Source organism: Mauremys reevesii, linkage group 16 (genome assembly GCF_016161935.1).
Source record: "Mauremys reevesii isolate NIE-2019 linkage group 16, ASM1616193v1, whole genome shotgun sequence".
Taxonomy (NCBI): Eukaryota; Metazoa; Chordata; order Testudines; family Geoemydidae; genus Mauremys; species Mauremys reevesii.
Window position 1 is genome coordinate 32,019,829 of NC_052638.1, and position 22,375 is coordinate 32,042,203.

General features: G+C 38.2%; 1 protein-coding gene across 16 annotated transcripts in view; it reads left to right on the plus strand.

The window, feature by feature from the left end:
• WWOX (WW domain containing oxidoreductase) overlaps positions 1-22,375 on the plus strand; it is a 635,942-nt gene that overhangs the window by 45,514 nt on the left and 568,053 nt on the right. The window contains exon 6 of one of the 16 annotated variants that reach the window (XM_039503889.1): positions 16,426-18,483. The exons of the other annotated variants lie outside the window; for them this stretch is intronic. Coding sequence (XP_039359823.1) covers positions 16,426-16,584 — 159 coding nt within the window. The 3' untranslated portion in view covers positions 16,585-18,483. Of the gene's footprint in view, positions 1-16,425; positions 18,484-22,375 lie in introns of those variants that run through there. 16 annotated transcript variants of the gene reach the window in all.

The window sequence follows — 22,375 nt, forward strand, 5'->3', positions numbered from 1 at the left end:
GATCCAGCAAAAACTGTGTGGTAAACTCCTGTTCCCATCCTGCCAACTTGTAAATGGGCAAATAAGGAATATAATGTCCCCCCAGAGACTTAGAATTTTTGTTTTCCCATCCCCACCAATTCCCTGGTGGTGGACAGCATTTTTCCAGGTCTATTCCTTTTATGACAAGGACTAGAAAAGGTTAGACTGTTTTGGATGGAAGGTGTAACTCTCTTGCAACCCTCAGTTTGTGATCTGATATTTGTCAGGTGATTGTGGACAAGTATGACTACCTGAATTACAACAAGTTTTCGTCCTTTATGCTCTCGTTGAAGATATTCAATAGAGAACACTTCCAGGCCAACATTAAGAAGGGTCAGTTTTTAGCCTGAACCTCTCTCCAGGTGTCCTTGGATGTCGCAAAAATGGACAATATTTGACAAACCTTAAAGACAAGAATGAGAGATGATGAGAATGTGTCAAGGAACTATATATATGGTGAAGATATTCCTGAAAAGCTCAACGAGAGATGAATCAGGTAAACCTGCCAATAATGGATGAAGGAATCATGGCAGCAATAAAAAGACCGTGAATGGATAAGCACTATGTTGTGATGGAATACAGGCTGAATTGTTTAAAAACATAGGGGATGAAAGTTTGTAAGCCCTGTCAGAGGAATGAAGAATATGCTTGAGACAGCAGAATTGCCAAAAGACGTTACAACCTCACTGTATATCCAAATCCTCAAAAAGAACAACTCTATGGATTGTAAAGACTACAGAACAGTCAGTCTAATATCACATGCCTCTAAGATACTATTGTGAGCTGAATGCAAGGAAAAATTGATAAGGAAATAAGCAAACAACAATATGGTTTAAAAGGTGGAAAGTGCACACTAAATGCCATTATGAACTTGAAGCTCATAATAGAAAGATCAATCGAAATGGGGAAAACAGTATACTTGTTAGGTATTTCTTTTTATTTGGGAAGTCATTCTACTCATACAAATTACTCAATATATTAAGGTCTGTAGGGATTGATGGATACAACTGAGCAATAAAACAATTTATACTGCAATCAAAAGGCGATTATAATGAGAAACTAAAATGAAAATCTAGTAGGGATCAAGAGACAAGTTAGGTTTGTACAATGTCACTGACTTTATTCAACACTTGTATCAAGTTTAGATGAAATTAAGCAGAAGAAGGTATTAAGATGAATGGAAAATGGAATAATATTTGCTATGCAAATGACACGGCACTGTTGGCTGATTCAGAAGAAAGTCTGTGCAGTTAGTGGAGATTATATATGCATATGACAAAAAATATTGCCTACGTAAGGTCATATGTATATGGACAAGTCAAAAACTATGGTGGCATGCAAGGATCTTAGAAAGACATGCAAGATTACAGTGCATAACATAGTAATGCAGCAAGTGAGACATTATTGCTACTTAGGAAGCATCAATACAGAAGACGGAAGATCAGATACTGAAGTCATCACCCGAATAGCAACAGCGAAAGAGACATTCTGGAAGAATAAACACCTGAGGAGAAGGGACATAAATCTGAAGACTAAATTCCAACTCTTAAAACCTTTCATTTGGTCTGTGTTAAATTACAGCTGTGAAACATGGGCATGCAAACAATCAATAATAAAGAAACTACAATTCTTCAGAAATGATGTTATAGAAGAAATTGACAAATATCATTGATAGAGGCGTGATGAAAAAGTATTGGAGATTATTGGAACTCAGCAAATGCTAGTCGGAAATCTTATGAAAAGAAAGATTTGATTTGTAGGGCACATTTTAAGGGCTTCAGCAGGTGATGCATGTTTACAGGCACTGAAAGGGAAAGTTGATGGATGATGTGTTATGCTGGATGAATCAAAAGGACTATTCATCCACAAGAGATTAGTGGAGAGTCATACAGAATGTGCTACTGTGATTGCAAACCTCCTGTAATGGAGATGCCACATAAGAAGAAGAATAATTTCTGGAGCCCAATTTCTTGAAGAAGGTATTTTGGATTAAAGCCTTATCTCTCTTGGGCCTGTGAGTTCCAAATACTGTATTTTAAAGGTTTGTTTTTTCCATAGTTCCTAATTGAAATGGAAGCTGCCTGTTTTCTTTGTTGCAGTACCACCAGTGGAATATCTAAAGGGCCCATAGAAAACTGTGTGTGTGTTACTTTTAAATTTGGCTTTAGATTATCTTCCAACATAGGTGGATTTTTGAGTAGACCCTCACTTGAATTGATTTAGTCTCTTTCTAAATGTCCATAAGTAAATGTAATTAAACTATTTCAACAGAAGAGTGAAATGATATGAAATAATGGTGAGTGCCTCTTACGTATAATTTGCTTTGCACATTTAATTTAAAAAGTACTTTTCCAGAAGTTATCAAAATTCAATTAAAGCAAAAATTGTTTTTAGTACTTTGTTCAGACAAGAGTACCAGACTACTTGTGTAAGTACATATATTACCTCACTGAAAGTTAATGAATGGGTAATTGAATGAAGATTACTGTCTTGGTTCAAATTACTTAAAAAAACACTACATTTATTTACTAACAGTTCTCAAATTCTAATTGTTCAGAATACAATCCCATCAGTAAACTGGGTAGCTGGAGAACCTTCAATGCATCTTTGTAATGGCTTTGTTGTTGTTTATTGAGAGGCACTAATTAACTTTGATTATTGCACTAATATTGTGGCATTTTGACAGTCCCTCAGATTTATGACTCTGGGAAAATAAACAAATGAAATGCAGGTGCTGGAGCAGAAAGAATAAGTTATTACTGAACTTTAATTACTTGGAGTGTGTAACCAGGAGAGAATTTGTTGGTGAATTACAAGGTGCTTAATATTTACATAAAATCGTAAGCAATCTTGAGGAGAATTGGGTGGGGGGAGAGGGGGAGAGACAACACAGTTATTGTAAATAAAAGGGGGAAAATACATTTGTAATACTTATGCATGTTAAATTAATCTGATTAATACTAATATTACAATATTGATACTGATATTTATTTTATAATACATTTTTATGTACATTTGTCTTATATGGGTGTGTGGAAGCTTGTTAACCTGAACATTCCACTTTCCTGAACAAAGTGTCTTGATAAAGAAAACATGGCTTAATGTTGTTCAGTGGAATTCTCCCTACAGGGCAGGAAATACTGTACCCTGCTGGAAAGGAGAGCTTTTAAGTGGCCATGACCTTTGACTTTGTAGTTTTAGGGGAAGCTATATGATCAAGAGGACTTGGTTCACTTCAGTTGAACTTGAGAATGTAGAACTATATTTGGAAATATACCACCTTAGGGCGCAATCCTACATAGTTTAGCACACATTAGTAACTTTACTCTTGGGAGTAGCCCTATCGAAGTCAGCGGTGCTATCAATGTGAGTAAATTTACCCATATGCATAATGCTTTGCTGGACTGAGCCATTAATCTGCATTGTACAAGTATAAATTCTGCATTCCCTAAATTCTCCCATGAAGTGGGTAAAACAGCTTTTAAAAAATTCATAATATTAATGGAAATCTAATGTTATTTCTCTGTGAAATTGTCTATGAATATTTTCAATAACATTTAATTTTATCTGATTTTTTTGTTGGAAATACTGTATGTGTGATAATTTTAGAAATTTATACTACTGCTTATAATACCCATATAAAAGTCACAAATGCACAATAATAACAAACTTAGTGTGTTTAAAAGAGTAGCAAATCTGTTACAAGTGTCTGTGTCCTATCTAAGGTTTTAGAAAAACGTTTGAGAAATAGTGTGATTAAAGATTTGTATCACACAACTCAGTCAACCTGTGGAACTCATAGTCAGAGGATGCTGTGAAGGCCAACATTATAACTGAGTTAAAAAAGAAATAGATAAATTCATGGAGGATAGATTCATCAATAGCTATTAGCCAAGATGATCAGGGACACAACCCCATGCTCTGTGTCCGTACGCCTCTGACTTCCAGACGCTGGGACTGGAAGACAGGAGATGGATCACTAAATAATTGCCCTGTTCTCTTCTTTCCCTCTGATGCATCTGGTATTGTCCACTTTCAGAAGACAGGATGCTGGGCTAGTTGGACCATTCATCTGACATAGTATGGCCATTCTTATGTTCTTTTAATATGACTGCATAACTGGGCAGAGTTAAGGTTGTGCATTCTTCCTTAAGGTTCACATTTCTTACTTTGAGTACTTCCCTTTGCAGCCTTTACATTCTGTTACTGTAGGGCCAAATACTAAGAGATACTGAGCACTTACAACTTCTAATGAACCTGAGACGTTTTTTGCTTATTTTAAAGTAATCAGGAATGTTCAACTACCCAGAACATGATTAAAGAAACAAATATTTTTGTTTAAAGTTTTTATTCTCTTGTATTGACTTATTATGTATGTATTATATATCTAAACATTTTGTGGGAAAAATATAATTCTTGTTTAAAAATATGTGAAGACCTATTATAATATAGAATTCAAAAAAGTCAGTTATGAAGTACAGTCTGCTTAAATGAACTTATGAGAACAACCTGAGTAATGCCCTTGACCTTCTGGTGTGTTTGATTTATGAGATCATCGTCAATAGTGCCATAAAATGTAGGTTCCATTAGTATCAGTAGAGCGCTATCTTTTTTGTTGGTGTTAGTTTTGTTACTACAAAAGAATCAGTTATTGTTACACAAAAATCAATTTTAGATTATCTCTTTTCAGTGAATGTTACTTTTATGTCTGAATTGCAAGCTTTAAAAAAAAAAAGCCATGTGGACTGAAAAAAACGTAACCTAAAGGACTTGAGGATAATACTAATGATATCCAGGAAAACAAGGTTTGTCAGATCAGCAGTTGCATGCACTGTAAATTAAAAAAACCACAGGGGATGACTTGGCTGATTGTTGAAGACAAATGTAGAAAACCACGAATTTTCTGCTATTCATATCCAAAATGCTATTTTGTGGAGACTGTTAGGATATAGATATTCAGGCCTGTCTGCAAAGGCCTATACTTTAAGAATTTAGGTGTATTTTTAACACTTAGCTAGTTATGGAGGTATAAAAGAAAGAATTAAAAAATTACTGTCTGTCTGTGTAATGGCCTTTTTTTACTGTGACAGTTTGAGGCCTGGTTTTTTAGCTAAGCAGCAGAGACCAGCCATAAACTGGGAAATGTATGGTTACATTCTTACATTTCAAACTAGTTACATTGAAATAAGGTGCTATTGGGCTGTTAGGAATACAATCCTGTTCTGATATTCTTATCACTTTCAGAGAAAGGGAAAAGCCTAGAAGATGTAAAAGGAAACTTAGTTTGATAGCATTTTGTCTGGCAAGAACTTACTTACTTATTAATAGCTGGGATGTAAAATCCTTATTTTTGTATTGTTCTGTTATTGTAGTCTTCACTTTCCTATTGATTGTCTGTATAATCTCTCTTTAGTTCTGTAATTGTTTTTGTTTGCTGTATAATTAATTTTGTTGGATGTAAACTAATTAAGGTGTTGGGATCTAATTGGTTAAATAACCATGTTACAATATATTAGGATTGGTTAGTTAAATTTCAGTAAAATGATTGGTTATGGTATAGCTAAGCACAACTGAAGTTTTACTATATAGTCTGCAGTCAATTAGGAAATAAGGGGAGGGGGATGGGAACAGGGACTGGGGATGATGGTGGGGGAATTGGGATTATGTTTTGCTAAAGGGGGAAATGGGAACAGGGTATGGGAACAGAAACAGGGACACAGGCAAGGCTCTGTGGTGTCAAAGCTGGGAAGGGGGACACTAGGGAAGGAAACTGAAATCATGCTTGCTGGCAGTTTACCCCAATAAACATTAAATTGTTTGCGCATTTGGAGTTTGGGTATTGTTGCTTTCTGTTCATGCAAAAAGGAACAGGGAAGTGAAAGGGTGAAGGAATAAGCCCCCTAACATCTTAGTGCCATTGACTCGGATGCATCGCATTGGATAGGTGAGTGGCAGCCTGTAAGTCCCCCTCCCCAACAGTCCGCACAGCTGCTTGGAGGGGGTATAGTGAACTTTTGTGATGGTAGTTGCGGGTTCTGGCAAGCCAGGGTAAAGGATTTTTTGGATAAATGGATAAGGAAGAACCAGGGCCCATACCAGGTGCAGGGGTCAGCCTGGGATGAGATTAAAAAGGAAATGGAGGAAGTGTTAGGGGACCCAGAGGAATGGGAGGTGGCTGAGGAGCCCACCCTCCTTTGATATATGGGTAGTGAAAGAAGGTCCCTGCCCATTGGGACTGAATGCCTTCCAGGGAAAGAAGCACTTCAGTCCACTTGTGAAAGATTTGAAGTAAGGGCAGCATTACGGGAAGCTGCCAGTAATCTTTCAAGTTTGGTGCTGTTTCAGCAGGGGTTGCTGCAGTGTTGTAAATTAGTTAGGGTGGTTAAAGACAATTTGGCACAACAGAGTTTAAAGTCAGAAGCAGAGTTAACAGACCACCTTTAGAGACAGGAGCTGGACCAGGGAAGTGAAAGGGTGAAGGAATAAGCCCCCTAACAGAGAGTTTGATACCAGCTCTGCAATGATCACACTTGAAAACTTGTCAGCTACATTAGGTAACTGCATAACATTTAATGTTGTATTTGCGGTATTTTACTTACTTCCTATAGTATAGTGAAGGTTACGTAATACTGCAAATACAGAAATAATTGCCTTATCTATATACCTAAAGCAACAACTTTTCAAGTGTGGCCATTGTAGCTTTTCTTTTTTTAAAACCATAAGATAAAAAACAAACAAAAAAAACCCCAACCCCAAAACCCATACACATTTGAGGGGATAGTAGTGGAGTATGTTGGTACGGACTGAGATATAAAGGAATCAAACCAAAGAGAGACATGGGTTGCTTTACAGTAGATGTCTTGAAAATGGAAGTTGCGCATGCATGATAAAGCTCAATATCAGTTTAAAACTGAGTTTGATAATTTCTTACTCAGAAGAAAGGAAATTGGAATTTTAGAGCTATAATTAATTTTAATCATAAATTGTCAAACAAATTTCGCCTTGAGTAGTGGAAAGGCCCTAAAGCAGCCAAGAAAGAATATCAATACTTTGCAAAGGAGGAATGATTGTTCCAATTCGCAGCTTAATTGACTTTAAGGCTTAATGAAAAACACTACAGTGCTGTTAGTACACATAGTTGCTCTGATGAACATTGAAATCTATGCTCCAGAAAGAGGAGTTAGGGAGCTTTTTATATTTTATTATTGATGCATTTTTCTAACTGAGTATAAGCATAACAGTTGGACAGAGCTACATAGCTCCAGATGTTAACTATATTCTCAAGAAAATTCTTCAAAATGTGGATGAATAAAATATCATACAGCTTTTTGTGTTGAGAAACTTACATGTATATATTCCTATCAGATTTCAGTCTTTTAAATCTATATTAAAAATAAATTGAACATTTTTTTTCTTAACAAAAAGTCTAAAGAAATGTTTCTCTTATAGTTTTTTCAATATTAAGACGACAGTTACTTCAAATAAAGATTAAATTATTGGCAAACTTAAATTTCTGTTACATGGAGATGATTACAAGGCATAGATGTAACAAGAGTACAGAAAACATCTAACTCAGAACTGCAAGATAAGTTTGACACTTGCCTCCACTCTCTTCTCAAAGTATTGTCCACCTGAGGGTAACTCCTATAAAGAATGATTGATTGACAGACACTTGCTGATTAAATTATTGTGATAGAAATTAAAACCTGATCTTTCAGGTTTGGCTCTCCAACTGTTACCTAACAGAAATATAGGAAGACAGGAAGCAAGCTGTATGCCCATGCTTTGTGTATGTGTCCCATTTGCGAGGAATGCAAGCAGCACTTTTCATGCAATCTATACATTAGCCTAGTTTTTCAAGGAGAAGGGACTATTCTGCCAGTTAGCCTCAGATGTTGATTTTGGTTCTGTGTATTGAATATGTTCATTGAAAAGAAATGTTACCTCTATCAAGCAAAAACTCTTGTGCAGCCTTCAGCATCTTGAACCCTGTGGATGTTAATCTTGATCTAGAAGATAACTCTTGCTACCCATTATGTGCTAAGTCACTGAGCTTCTGTTTTACCTCAAGAATGCCACAAAACCTATATAGTTGTTTTCCTCACCATAGTCCCATGTATAGGATGCCTTATTAGGAACAATCCACTAAAAATGCTCTAAGTCCACTGACATGCTCACTGGAGAAAGGGCTCCTTGCGGCTGATTAGCAGTGAGCTCTAGAGGTCAGTCATGAAAAGTCCTAAAGGATATGAAATAGACTGCTTCTGAAAGTACAGGTAGGGATCAGTAACTGTTGGGTTCCACAAAATGGCACCGAATGGCACTTCTGTTATGTATTTTCTGGTAAACTTTATAATGAATAAACACTCTCAAAAAGTAAAATGTTCAAAAAAACAAGTATAGGTATTTCAGGATACTTTACTGCAGAGTAAACTCAGTGTGGGGAAGGGCATGTTTCTTCAGTGCTCTAAATCTGGCAAACAAGCTGAAGACTGCAGATAAAGATAGGGAAAAGGGATAGGATAACTAACAGGACATAAGCTTTTTACTTTTTAAAGGCCTGATCCTACTCTCCTTTAAGTTAAAATCTTTCAGTTGATTTTAATGTGAGTTAGATGAGAAGTGATGTTACTAATGCAGTTCTGGCTGAGGTTGGTAGTAATCAAATATCATAACCATCTGAGAGCAGGCTGTGAGCTGTGTGAAATGAATTGATCCTCAGTCCAGTTTCTAGTAGCATCTATATTAGTATGTGGTCTCTATCACTGACCCTTCCAGTGTTGAGGGACACAGAGGGTGTGGTTGTTGGGGCCGCTAGTAAAGCCATTTTCCAAGTACAGCTTGTAAATAACTTGTTATACTGTGATACCCAAGACTTTGAATAGCATTCAAATGTGTCTGCAGCTCTAAGAAAAAAATAAGGCTCAAATATACTCTAACACAGCCTGCTAATGGAGGAGCAAATTAGCTGCAGCTTTTGAACTTCTGAAGTAATTGATAGGCTATAGGATTCTAAATTGTATTATGTTTTTGGTAATATATATATAGGTAATGCAGCTACCCATGCTGATGTTTCTCAGCCTGTCATAGCAAGTGGTCTTGATAGATTTCTTCAGTGGTAACATCTCTACATTCTTCTTGTCAGGCACACACCTTTTTAACAACAACAAATTTAGTAACTGACAATAGCAAGAGGGTTTTTTTGTAATGATTTGCAAGAAATTTATATGTAAAAGCAAATGGATGAATTTAAAAACATTAAACAGCTTCACCAGCATCCACATGGATGAATTGTTGAGATCTATTTTTTCTTGCACTATAAACATATGGCATGAATTTGCTGCTCTCATTACAGATGCTGAGAGAAGGGAAAGACAAATATTTAGATTACATTCATGTTTTACAGTAAAAACACTATTCAGTTTGTTTATACAGTTCCACTGTTACAGTTTTTATGGTTGGTAATGAAACCACTGTAAAACAGAGTCTGAATTATATAGCAGATGTGCTAAGGCCCTTGCATTTAGAAAGATGCCCAACATTGAATAGTGGATATCATTTATACAATCTACTGACTACAGCTGAACTATTTCAGACCTTTGTCTACATGTACAGTTAGCCTTGTACCATTATTGTAGTAAAGATGTAGTTTTATTATCCAAATACATTGATATTTTACAAGAATAACATTTATGAACTATAAAGCAGACTTCTAGTCACTATGGGTGGGTGCGGGAGGCTTTAAAGGATTTGGTAGGCATTTTCCAGTCATTTAAGACCTCATATGGCTTCCATTTTCATTAAACATTATGGATGCATTCCAAATGTTTAATTAATATAACATCTTACTGTTTATTCACTTGAATTTCTTGCCACAGTTCTGAGAACTTGGAAGTGTTTTGATTCTTTTTCAGTTGATAAAGAACTAATTCCAAAGAATGTGTATGCTAAATACATGAATTAGTAACAACAACAAAAATTCTTAAAAGTTAAAGTTTATCACTGTTTTTATGTATTTGAAAGTATCGGTAGAAAATATCTAGTCAGCTACCTTTCCACCAATGCCCTTTTTATACAATCTACCTACAGCCAAAAATATATATTGTTGATTTAAGATTTCTGCAGCCCCCGTTGGCCTGGAGCGGCGAACCGTGGCCAGTGGGAGCTGCGATTGGCCAAACCTGCAGACCTGGCAGGTAAACAAACCGGCCCAGCCCGCCGGGGCTTTCCCTACACAAGCGGCAGCCCCAGTTTGAGAACTACTGTTCTAGCTGCTACAAGCACTTACTGCCAAACGTAGTGCTTCCTATCACGACTGACTTCAGTTGCACTGTTCATGGTAGCAAGCACTGCGCTTAGTGTTAACTGTTATCAGTACTTGGCCCTTATTTGGTAAACAAAAGGTTAGGAGAAGAAATGTAATTAAAGAAATGGGATCTGCATTTTTTAGTTTAGTTTCTTGTAGTTTCAAAGCTTTTTGTCAAAACTTATCAGAAATCGCTGCAGAAATGGTTTAGCAATGGCTGGCAAGCTGAAAGAAGACCATTAAAGGGGCTTTGAAGAATTTGAAGTGGCTTGGGGCACTTGCATAAGAAATAGGATTCAAAATGACTGGTGACGTGAGTGGTTGAAGCAGAGAGCCCTTCATAAGGTGGGAAGATTTGGGTTGGGGAAGATAAAAAGGAAGGGGAAGCACAAGGAAGAACACCGAAGCTGAGGATGAGGAGTGTCCTGTGGAAAGAAACAAGAAGTGTGTTGGAAGGGTTTTAGCAGAGAGGAAGAATGATCAAAATGGTGTCAAAGGAAAATAGTTGTGGGTGGGGTAGGTTGACTGGATTAGTAAAAAGGGCAGAAAAGATGGGTAGGCAGATTAGACTGGGGTGGTTGCAACAGTCCTTGTGGAAGAAATGAGGGTCTGATGGTCTCACAACAGTAGGGGCTGCTAGTTCTGAACCAAATGTACCCTAGCACCAAGTGTACTCTAAGTAGTCTCATGAAAAGAAGGGTGAGTTCTTGGCATATCTGCCTTATGCCTATTTCATCCATGCTTGACCTCAGGGAAATATAGGTGAAAGAAAGCAGGGGGTTCATTCTGAAACGAGCATATGAGCACTCCTTTCCAAAATGTCCAAGAGAGCCAAACTGCAGCATCCTGTCAGTTTGAATTTCACAAAGCCCTGCTGACTTATGAAGGCACCAGCCTGTTTTGTGTCCTGATGGAGGCATTAGCATCCCTCTTAATTGTGAAGGGGTATCCAACAATTTTGTTCCACCTAGTGTCTTTCTGCCAAGGTCAGCAAAAATATCCCATTGCATTCTGGGCTTTTCATATGCAGTGCACAGAAGGAAGTTAGTAGGGTGACAATAGAAGGAAATTCACCTTGGTAGTTTAATAAAATCTTGACTAAGGGATAGTCCAGAATAGTAAATTCTGCCTTGGTTTCCTGCTGTAATTTTGGATTTCTAGGTTACTCTACACTGTATGTCAACATCTAACTGCTCTAGTCATAATCTCATTGCCAGCTAATGAAAACAAAAGTACTGTCACCTGTCTATGAAGTTAGTGTTGTATTTAATTAGTGTAAAATACAACTTTTCATATAATAGTGTAATATAGATTTTTAACCTGCTATCATAATGTACATTGGAACCAAATCATCTGAAGTCGTCTTCCCACTCATCTACCATCTCAAAAATGTCTGAAATGTAATTTTAAGAAATAGCCGCAGTGCCTCTCTTCCGTGTTTTATACACGTTATATTGGCAGAAGTGGGATATTTGGTTCATGATTTTAGTAAAACACTGTTCTTCTTGACACAATTTCAGTGTTCTTCATTACAAAAACAAACAACCTACCTTCAGCATCCAGGAAATTGGCAAAACATAACATGAGAGAATATTGCCTGCAAATCACTCAGCCATGACTAGTTTTCACCAAGCTTTCAAAAAATAGGTGCCTAAAGCTGGGCTTCTAAATTTATGTTTAGGCTCCCAAGTACATTGATTAGCACTTTTGAAAAAAATCAGGCCATCAGTGCTTCAGTTAAAACTAATGGGAGCAGCTGGCTGTTCTGCACTTCTGAGAATCAGGCCTAACTTTAAACATCTGCTTTTAAATCTTGTCCCTTCTGTATTCACATAGCCTCGCTTACAGATATGTGTAGATAAGCTTCATATTGACGTTTTAGAGATCTACGGAATACAGCAGAATCCTATTTATCTGAATCTTTCTTTCCATAAACTCCTATTGTCTAATTACTTTTCCCACAGTGTACATTGTTGGTATGGAAAACCCCTCTGTTTGTATATACTCCATGTCATGTATTATTTTCACATAAATATAATACTCTTATTACACTTGAGAACTAAGTTTTGAAAATAAGTTAAACTGGCTTGATTGTAAATTTTTAATCATCCCCACAATTACTCTGATTGTGATGTGAGCTTGTAATATATTCCGTTAATGAAAAAGGCAAGCTTAGCTTATGGTAAATACACTACTAAGTGTTTATTGTACATTTTATATTTTACATGATTCCCTTTATAATTCTGCTTATCTTTTCATTCTAATTCCCTAAAGGACATATAAAAGAACCCCTAAAGAGAGTAATTACTGCTCTACTCCTTAACCAAGGCTCCTTTTGCAAAAAGAAATCTGAGCTGCTTTTTAAAGAAGGGAGTTTTAAATAAAAATGCAAATAAGCTGCTTTGTAACCACATTAATTACCCACCTAGCTTCCTATTACCATGTTTGTATTGTTTGCAAACACTATTTACAGTCGTGTGGAAATTAACATTACTGGTCCTGAGGAAAGATTGTTGTTGGTGGGTTGTGCTTTGGAACCAATTAGAGTGAATCTTGTCTCCATTGAGACTCATGGGGAATAGCATAGCCTTGCAATGTCAAATAATAACATTAACTTAGACTACACAGGCATAGTGCTGTAATTATATTATTGGCCCTATTTTGCTTCTGCATTGAATTTCTCTGTCTGCATTTTAAAACCAGCAGGCTGCAGAGTTTGTTGCTAATGATTTAATACTGTGATAACTTCTGATGAAAGTTGTGGTGAAATCCAGTGGGTCGCTTTATCACCAAACTGATTTTTTGTTTTCTTTTATAAAACTGCCAAAACTAGCATCTATGTTGAAGACTTGATAGGTTTTCATATAATTAATTCCCAAACTGACAAATTTGCTAGCTTATTTCACATTGTGAGTGAATAGGATGGAATGTGTGACAGGGTACCAGTAAAGCAGTATATTCACACAGTGAAAATAGATTGTTCACCGTCCTTTGCACACTTATGCTAAGAAACATATGGGGGTTTTTGTTTAACGCCGACAGACCCCAGTCACTGGCAGGCGGGATCAAAGTGGGGATCTGTGGCACTCAGTGTATGAGCCTCTACCGCATGAGCTAAAAGCCAACTGGCTGTTGACTAAGGCTGTAGAGCAGACTCATTTTATATCTCTCTCTCTCTCTCTCTCTAAGTGGTCTAAGTGGCCACTAGATGGGCCAGAACACCACACCCAGGAGGTGTGTGGGTTACATTAGCAAAATATAATTGTGAGCTGGAAACTGCAAAACAAACTTTTTGATAAAGTATCTTTTAGGCTCTCTCTCCTTTTTTCCCCTTTTCCCTTTCTATTTTTTTATGAATATGTCATGGACCTTCAATCATTTTAACATCAAAAAAGTTAATTTGAAAAAAAGAAAATGATGCAAGTGTGACTCTCTTCTATGTTTTAGGAGTTAGAAGTAGGGCTATGGACAAATCCCACAGGGTTCATGCAAATGAGTCATACAAAGTAGACCCTACAGGATTTGAGCTCTAAAAGATTTCCTCTTCTCTTTAGGCTTTTATTCAGACCCACCAATGTGATAGAAGAGCCCCTCCAGATAGCCAATAAACTTTTCTGATAATGGATCTTGTTCTACTTGTCTTTAAAACACCATTGTGTACATCTCTGTATACACCATTGTGTACATCTGGTGCTATTAAAAACAGTATGGCTGTCTTTTAAAAATTAAAAAATCCTACTTAATGTTTTTCTCCTCCAGTGACTTCTGTATCAGTTCTGCTCTAATCACAAGAGTTTAAATACTCCTCCACTGATAGAAACACTGTACCATGCTGGAGCAATATTTCAGCACTGAAAGAGGAAAGAGTGTGACCTATGCCTAATGAATCACCAGCATTACTTCTCCTAGCACCCGGGCTTGATTTGGGGGCACTCATCCAACAACTACCGGGCTTCCTGATCTTCCTCAGCTTGTAATCAAAGATCGAAGCTCCAGGTTGTATGGTGGCTGACCAGCGTAAACATAAATGACCTAAAACGCCCAGAGGAACACTATTCAAGAAGGAGGCATAACCAAAATATAAACAGTGGTAGAAATGTTACGCAAACTGTCTGCCTAGAGGGCATTGTTAGCTTTGTCAGTCTCTCTAAGGTATTTCTATTACTGTGGAGCTGAAGCACTGTGCAACTTCACTAAGTTTGTAATCAGTTTGCCATCGTTTTATCTCCTCTCTCCACCACGGGAAGTGCTACAGTATTTTACGTGCTCAGACCTTTTAAGAGCCTGTCACCTTTGTCTCCATTCTCTCATTTCACAATCCCTACTGTTAGTTGAAAGGAATGCTTCTCCTTACTTGATAATCTTTTGTTGGCAGCACATGGTAGGACGGTCATTTGGTAAGTGTTTATGCAGTACATAGCACAATGAGGCCCAACCTGGTTGTGGGTTTTAGGCACTTCTGCAATATAAATGTTGATTAATGATAATTAATGGTAGCCTCTCCTTAATAATAGCTTCTCACTTAATTCAATGTGTTAAAGCAGGGGTAGTCAGTTATTTTTCGTCAAGATCCAAATGTCTTGGGCAAGGTCCAGACTCCAGCAAAAATAACAATGATAAGATTAAGTAAATTGAACAGACCACAAAATCTTTTTAAAGTGTCTGGCGGGCCAGATTTGGCCTGCGGTCCACCTATTGACTACCCTGTGGTTAAGGTGTTTTGGCATGCAGAATGGTTTCTTTATGGCACTTAGTGATAATGCACGAGTTGCTCTGTAAGTCCACTGCACAAGTGGCTGTAAGGAAAAGGTGTATCTGAGTGGTGTATTATGTTCTTCTGCATAGTGCCACATTATTTTAGTTAGGGTCTGATCCAAAGCCCACTTCCTTTTACTTCAATGGGCTTTGGATCAGACCCTAGATCTGTTAAGCATGTAGAAAGATTTGTCTTTAAGGGGCCAGATTTTTAGTATATAGCTGCACACACATGCATATGCTTAACTTGGGTGCCCAAGTAAGGTATGCACCGATCCCATCTTGCTTGTGTACAAACTTCCATACATTCATGCAAGTCTGCCACTTGCAAAATAATATGTGCACTTTTGCATGCTTGTTTTAGAAAATCTGGCATTGTTATTAGGTCTGGCTTTATATGAGCTGCGTTGAGGGGGATTGTCCAATGTATAACTGTCCATTCGTTATGAAATAAGGTAATTGAAAAATCTTTATGCTGCTCCTGCTCCTTTCTGGTTTTTGTGCTGGAGGGAAGCACTTCGTGTATGTGCATTTCTGATTGTGCTATTGGGGAAAATATTATTTCTGAATGCAATTCATGTTGTTAAAAATTCATTCTCATTTTACTTGTGACATGCCAGGTGAGCATTCTGAACCAGAATGGATTGCTTATAATGCTAACCTTACAATTAAAAGGTAAACATTTACTTTGGTGTTTTCTAAATGGCAACTCTTGTTCCTTCAGCAATACTTTATTTGAAGAGGGAAAGCTAGATTGAAAATGCAATCCAAATGTTGCAATCTTTGCAGTAAGCCTCTATTAATTTCGTCCTGGTAAAGATTCTCAGTGCATCATTTTGCAGGAGCAGCTTTATTACTCAATATATAACTTTATAAAGAGGTGGTAAAAATAAGTTATAGTATGCTGAGCTTGTTCATAGTTTTTCTTTTCCTTATTTCATTTGAGATCACTGAGATACAGGATAAACTTTAAAATTAAAGTTTGATCATTACATAAAAATATTAAATTCCTGGAATGGAAGGATTGCCTTGTGGTTAAGGGATTGAGACTTGAGTTTATCTCCCAGCTCTGCCACAGGCTTCCTGTTTGACCTTCGGCAAATCACTTAATTTCTTTGTGCCTAGGTTCCAACATGTGTAAAATGAGGATAATAATACTCTCATATAAGTCCCCCCCCCCACCTTTGTTTGTCAGGTCTATTTAAATTGTATTTTAGGAGATGTGCCACTAGACTGTGGGGTGCAGTGAGCAGTCTTGTTTGCAGCATCTGTGGGAAGGTTTGCTTCACATTAGAAAAGTTATTTGAGGAAACTGTCAGATTTTTTCTTTCTCTGTATCATAGTGGGACTTCTCTAGCCACCCAGGATATGGCTTGACACCAGAAGAGCAGATGACTCCACCTGAACAATATTGTGTTCCAGCAGCTCCCCATTCAGACTTGACTTTGGTATTCACATTAGGTAAAATTCACAGAGTGGTGACGGTCAGCACAAGAAGCTGAACCCCTTTATCTCCAAGCTTGGTCTTTAGAGGATTTAATTGGAACAAAGTGAATGGTACAGTATTGTACGGCATGGAGTGAATTCCACCCAATGACTTTTTAGGGTATGTGTTCAGTGCAGTGTTAACTCTGATTGGCACCTGGGTCTGGGTCCCTAGTTTCACCTAGCCTGGGTGTGAGCAGCAGCACTGCAAAGCAACAGTCACATTACTGTGTCCTCGGTGGTGCTGCACTCACCTGTGTATGTCACTAGGACTTCTGGAGGCACATCCTATGGTTCTTTGTATTGCTAAGATTGTTTCCCAGTTATTTATGGGAGAATTTGTCTTTCCTGGGCACACAGAGGAATTGTGGGAAGGAATTGGAGGACTGTCAATACTTGGGTATGGTAACCTGTGTCCTCACTGCAAAGTGGGTGGATTATCACCCCAGGTGAAAGCAACACCTGGATGTTAGTCTATACTGCAGGATGGGTGAATTAGCCCAGTCTGAAAACACCACTAAACTTGGATCAGAGGTATGGTGTGTGGATGGGAGGGAGATGAGGTGCCACACCTGAGTAAGAACTTGGGGCCATGTCTACGCTACAGGCACTATAGCGGCATAGCTATGGTGCAGGTAGCTATGCCAGCATAACCCCATAGGAATCCAGCATACAGCAATGGTTTTTCCATCTCTGTAGGAACTCCACCTCCCTGACTGATGGCAGCTAGATCAATGGAAGTATTTTTCCATCAATCTAGACCAAATTAGGTCTGGCGCTCAGGGCTGTGGATTTTTCGTACCTCTGAGCACTCTAAGTATGTCAATCTAAGTTTCAACTGTAGAACAGGGCTGGGTTACTTCTGCAGCAGGGACGTCCTCTTAGGCCGTGTCTACACTAGAAGCACTTTGGCAGTATAGTTATATCAGCAAAGCACTCCTATGGGGTGCAGTTTATATCAACAAACCCACTTTTGCCAGTTTAGCTTATTTCAGTCCCCTCTGAGCGAAAAAAAGCGATATCAGTTTAAGCATAGTTTTGCCAATATAAATGTGGCTACACTAGGGGTTTTTGGTGGCACTGCTGTGTTGGTCAAAGATCACACCTCCTCACCCCCCGACTGACATAGTTATACCAGCAAAAGTCTGTGGAGTAAACCTGGCCTTATAGCCTTCTGCACTCCCTGAGTGCCGTGTCATGGTCCCATTGAAATCTATAGTAAAGCTGTCATTGACTTTAATGGGAACAGCACTTGGCCCTTTAAAAAGGTGTCAAGTATTGTTTATTTTGATAAGTGCTGTCAGGCAGAGTCACATAATATTAAGTGCTTAGAGGTCCCCCACCTCTGTTGTGCTAGGCACTATACAAACAAAGATGGTCTCTGCCCCTAAGAGCTTGTAATCTTAGGCCAGGATTAAGGTATACTAGCAAAAGTGCAAGTTTGCTGTTATGAGATCCATCCTTACTAGGAGAGCTTTGCCAGGATAGTATACCCGTTTAGCCCAGCCTAAACTCTGTATATGCACAATTCTTGTTTGCTCAGAATTGTACAGTTTATTCTGTGGGTTGCTTGCTACCAAAAGAAAAAAATTTCACCTGTGATGGAATTTCCACCATGCAGGGGACCAGCACAAAGCCTACACAAAACAGTTAAACCCTCAAAATAGAACATCAGTGGAATTTAATCGATGCATGGGCCTCATGGTGCCCCTCTGCACAGGGGATGCATTTCACCTCTAAAGCATGGAGGATGGGGAACTGATTTAATCTGAGGTTCTTGTCTCAAGTAATGATTCTAAAAGGTGACCTGTCGCCCATCAGCACATTCCCTTGTTAATGGGCTTATGTAATGGCCTCAGTTACATATTCTAATACGTACTTTAAATGTTAAAAAATACATTTATTGAAAGTTATATTCACGGTTATTGCACTTAGTAAAATGAAAGGCAACCCCACAAAATTGATGTTATAAAAATGATACAATATTTGATTTTATTTTCAGGAGCTGCTCCTTAATTTTGTCATATTTAATATGTTATGGTTGCAAACAAAGGCATAAATATATGCATTCATTTCTAATTAATTTGTGTAATTACATTTTATAATCTAGGTGTTTGCAAAGCAGAACATGGTACACCTCATTTACTGTGTGTTGTAGCTAGTAAAAAATAGAATGAAATAAATCTTGAAACTAACTTTAATTGTAAGTATAGATTAGTTATAAATTATATCTTTATTTATTTTTAATTTTGCAGTGTTGCAGATTTAGAGAACATACCAATTAGTGTAGTTATTCGAAGTAATGACAAGTTAATTACTGTACAGGCTCAGTGCTGTTTCTCTCACAATTAAAAACACAAAACTGATTTAAGATTTTTTAAAAAGTACAGCTAGAAATAAAAACAGATAAGAAATTGGATGACGATAATAAACACTTACTATAGGTAACATACCAGCTCAAATTTTAAGGGGCTCTATGTATTGTTCAAAATCATAACATAAATATATGAACTGATTTAGTAAGAAGGAAAAAACACCTAACTAAAAAGGCTTATGTAAAAACTCATTTGTAATGAAACCTTTATAAATCTGGATACAAATGCAGTAATTTTATAGTGAACGTCCATATTTTACTATACATTAGTATATCACTTGGAAAAAGGCAATTTTGCTAGTTTTATCTGAAACCGATTACTATACATCAACTGCTGCTTAGGTTTATTCAGTGGGCCCCTGTTACTTTCCAACACATCTCATGCTGATTGTTAGACATCCATGTCAGTACTGCTTCTTTTGTAACTAAGGCAATGTGTTTATTTTTATGAATATGTTTAAAGAGTAAAAATGCCTCTGGTCCAAAGCAGAATGTTTTCCTTTCTGATGAACTGTAGTAAATCCTACCATTTTGAAAGTGTATAGTATACCAATGAGAAATGGACTTATTCACAATGTTTCCTTGTACATGCATAGTGCAAGAGTTATTAATACTTTGCTTCTAAGATGTCTCACTCTAGAATAACTTTTAAATGCAGTATTTCATTTCTTTAGGTGAAACTAAACTTGTTTTTGCTTGTGAAATTGCCTGTATAACTTAGAATGAATAACTGTGCACAAATATGTCTACACTGAATTTGGGAAAAATGTTCTGGATAGCATTGACAGCGATATGTGTATTCTTCAGTCCACAGCTGTGACCCTTACAATATATTTAACCAAAGGTTCTCCATTAGGATCATCTATTTGGAGCCCCTTTGACTATTTGGAGTCCCATTCAAATGACATAAATGAGTGTGGAGTTACAGGGAACTATACTAGTGAATCCAGATGCAGGATTGAGGCCTTATAAGTTACTTGTCTTGCACTCATAAACAGGCAGTAGAATGGTATTTTTTTTCTATTCTTTCTGAAGAATGGCCAAGCAAAAAACAAAGACATTTTCAGAAACAGCAGCAGATGCTGCTGAAGGAGAGGGGGAGTATTCTTGAGGGAGGTTTTAAGGGGAAACCCCGCCCCACAATATTAGTGATGTTGAGAAAAATGACACCTAAGCCGTAAAGACCAAGACATTCCGGTTCATCTATTTTGTCATCTTATGACAGAAATCATTACAAGCGTGATAGGTTTATTTATAAAGACTTGCTTCAGTATTCAAAGTACATCTATTCCAGCATTCCTTATTTCAAGCGGGGCCATGGATCAAGATGAAAGAAAAATTAAATTGTATATTGAAGAGCTGTTAATTGAACTGCATTGCATTTAGCAAGGGAGCATCAGCTTCAGGCAGTCAATACTACAGAGAATTTTGAATGTACTGCATCACTAGATTGTCAGTTTGTATTGGAGAATGCAAACAGACTGCTTGGTGATAAAGCCCTGGAAACTTTTAAGTTGTTGAGGGGAGGAAATGTTATTTTGCTGTGATATGTTGTGACAAAGTTTGTGATGGAGCTAACTGCTGCATATTTATACTGGGTGTTAACGAGTACTTGCTCTTTTGTTGCCAAATCCTATTGAAGTATCCATTCTAGAATTCTGTACAGATTCTAATGTTGTCTTTTAATGTGTTGATAAATTTCTCTGTAGCCAAAATTCTGAAGCATTCCAGAATGGGCACAAATGTTACTACATCATTTGAAGGGTGTTGAATGTCTCATTTAAAAATATTAGTTCACTTTAGATTTAATTCTAAAAAGTAGCATATCAAAAAGCTTTAGAAAAATGTTATCTACTTTTCCTACGGCCGTGTTAATTTCTTTTTGTAGTACATTTATAGTTAAAGGTTTTTTTTAACAGCTGAATTATTTAAACATGTCTTTTGGGATAAAGTGATCTGTTTGGTGTTAAGTATGAAACATTTTTTTTATTTCATTTTCTTCACTGATAAAACTGAAATAACTGGGAGGCATTTCTAAAACCAGAACGGATTTAGGACTACAGTGTTAGATTAAAGATATGTTATGCTAAAACATAGCTGATTCTGGCTGCCACCCTTTAGAATAAAAGGCATCTTGTTTATGGTGGTCATCACCATGCTTAAACATTTAGTCCACTCCTGAAATAACCACCTTGGGCTTGAATCTATTTAAAAAGATCACTTGTTAATTTGAAAATTTTCTATTTTTTTCTTTTGGAAATGTGTATGAATTCGGTGATTGTCAAAAGGTACCAGAAAAACAGCCCCTGGAGATTTTTGGCCCTCTACGTATCTCTAGTATCGGTGGGCTCCAGACAGAAAGCTATGAACTGTAAGCTTCCACATAGCAAAGGCCTTCCAAATAATGCCTTTAACCGAGAATTAGAAGAACTATATATAGGAGCTGAAGGGTAATTTAGTATCTATCCACATTCAAATCTAGACCTCTCTGCTGAGACTGATAACTAAAGGCCTGTCTGCATGGTGGGGTAACGTGTTCTACAGGGATGTGATTTAATTTGTCTGTGTAGACCTTGCTGGTGTGCACTAAAGGTTCTTTAATGCAGTATTCTTCAAACAGCGCTATGTTAAAGTGCATCAACAGCAGTGGTGCAAGTGGAATCCATTTCTTACCAGTACAGGGGGTGGGGATGCCACGGGGGCCATGTGACCCTCCACATCACTCCTCCCCAGCCTGCCCCCAACCTGGGGCCCCCATGGTCTCCCCTTCTCCTCCCCATGATCCACACCCTTACCTAGGGAGGGTGGGGTGCTCTGTCCTCCTCCTGCTGTGCTGGAGACTTCGTAACTGCAGCGGCAAAAGGAGCAGAGCGTGGAGCCGCTGGGCAGCCCCACCCCTGCAGCTTCTCTGGCGTGGCTCTACCACCCCAGCGATTTCAAGCAGGGTCTCCTCTGGCAGTACAGCAGCCAGCCCCGCTGGGGAGGCAGGGCTGGGGGCGGTACAGCAGTCGCACCGGAGGAGCTGCTGGTGTGGGGCCTTCGGGTGGCCCTACATTCTGCTCCAGTTCCCGGGAAACCGCAGCGGGGAAAGGAGCAGAACACCGGCAGCTCCTCTGGTGGCTGTACCACCCCAGCCCTGTCCTGTGAAGGGGGTGCTGCTGTACAGACGGAGCCGGAGGAGACGCAGCTCCCTGGAAGGGTGGGGAGGGGCGGTTGGGGGTTCTGCTCTTTTCCTGCCGGGAGGGGCAGTGGGGAAAGGAGCAGAATGCCAGCAGCTCCTCTGGCGGCTGTACTGCCCCAGCCCTGCCCCTTGGCCATCTAGTGGTGAACCAGAGAACAAGATAGAATGAGTTAAACCTTATTTGCATATTTTTACTCATCCATCCAGTGTGAACATTTTGGTTAAGATTTAAGTTTTGGTTATGGGGGGTAAG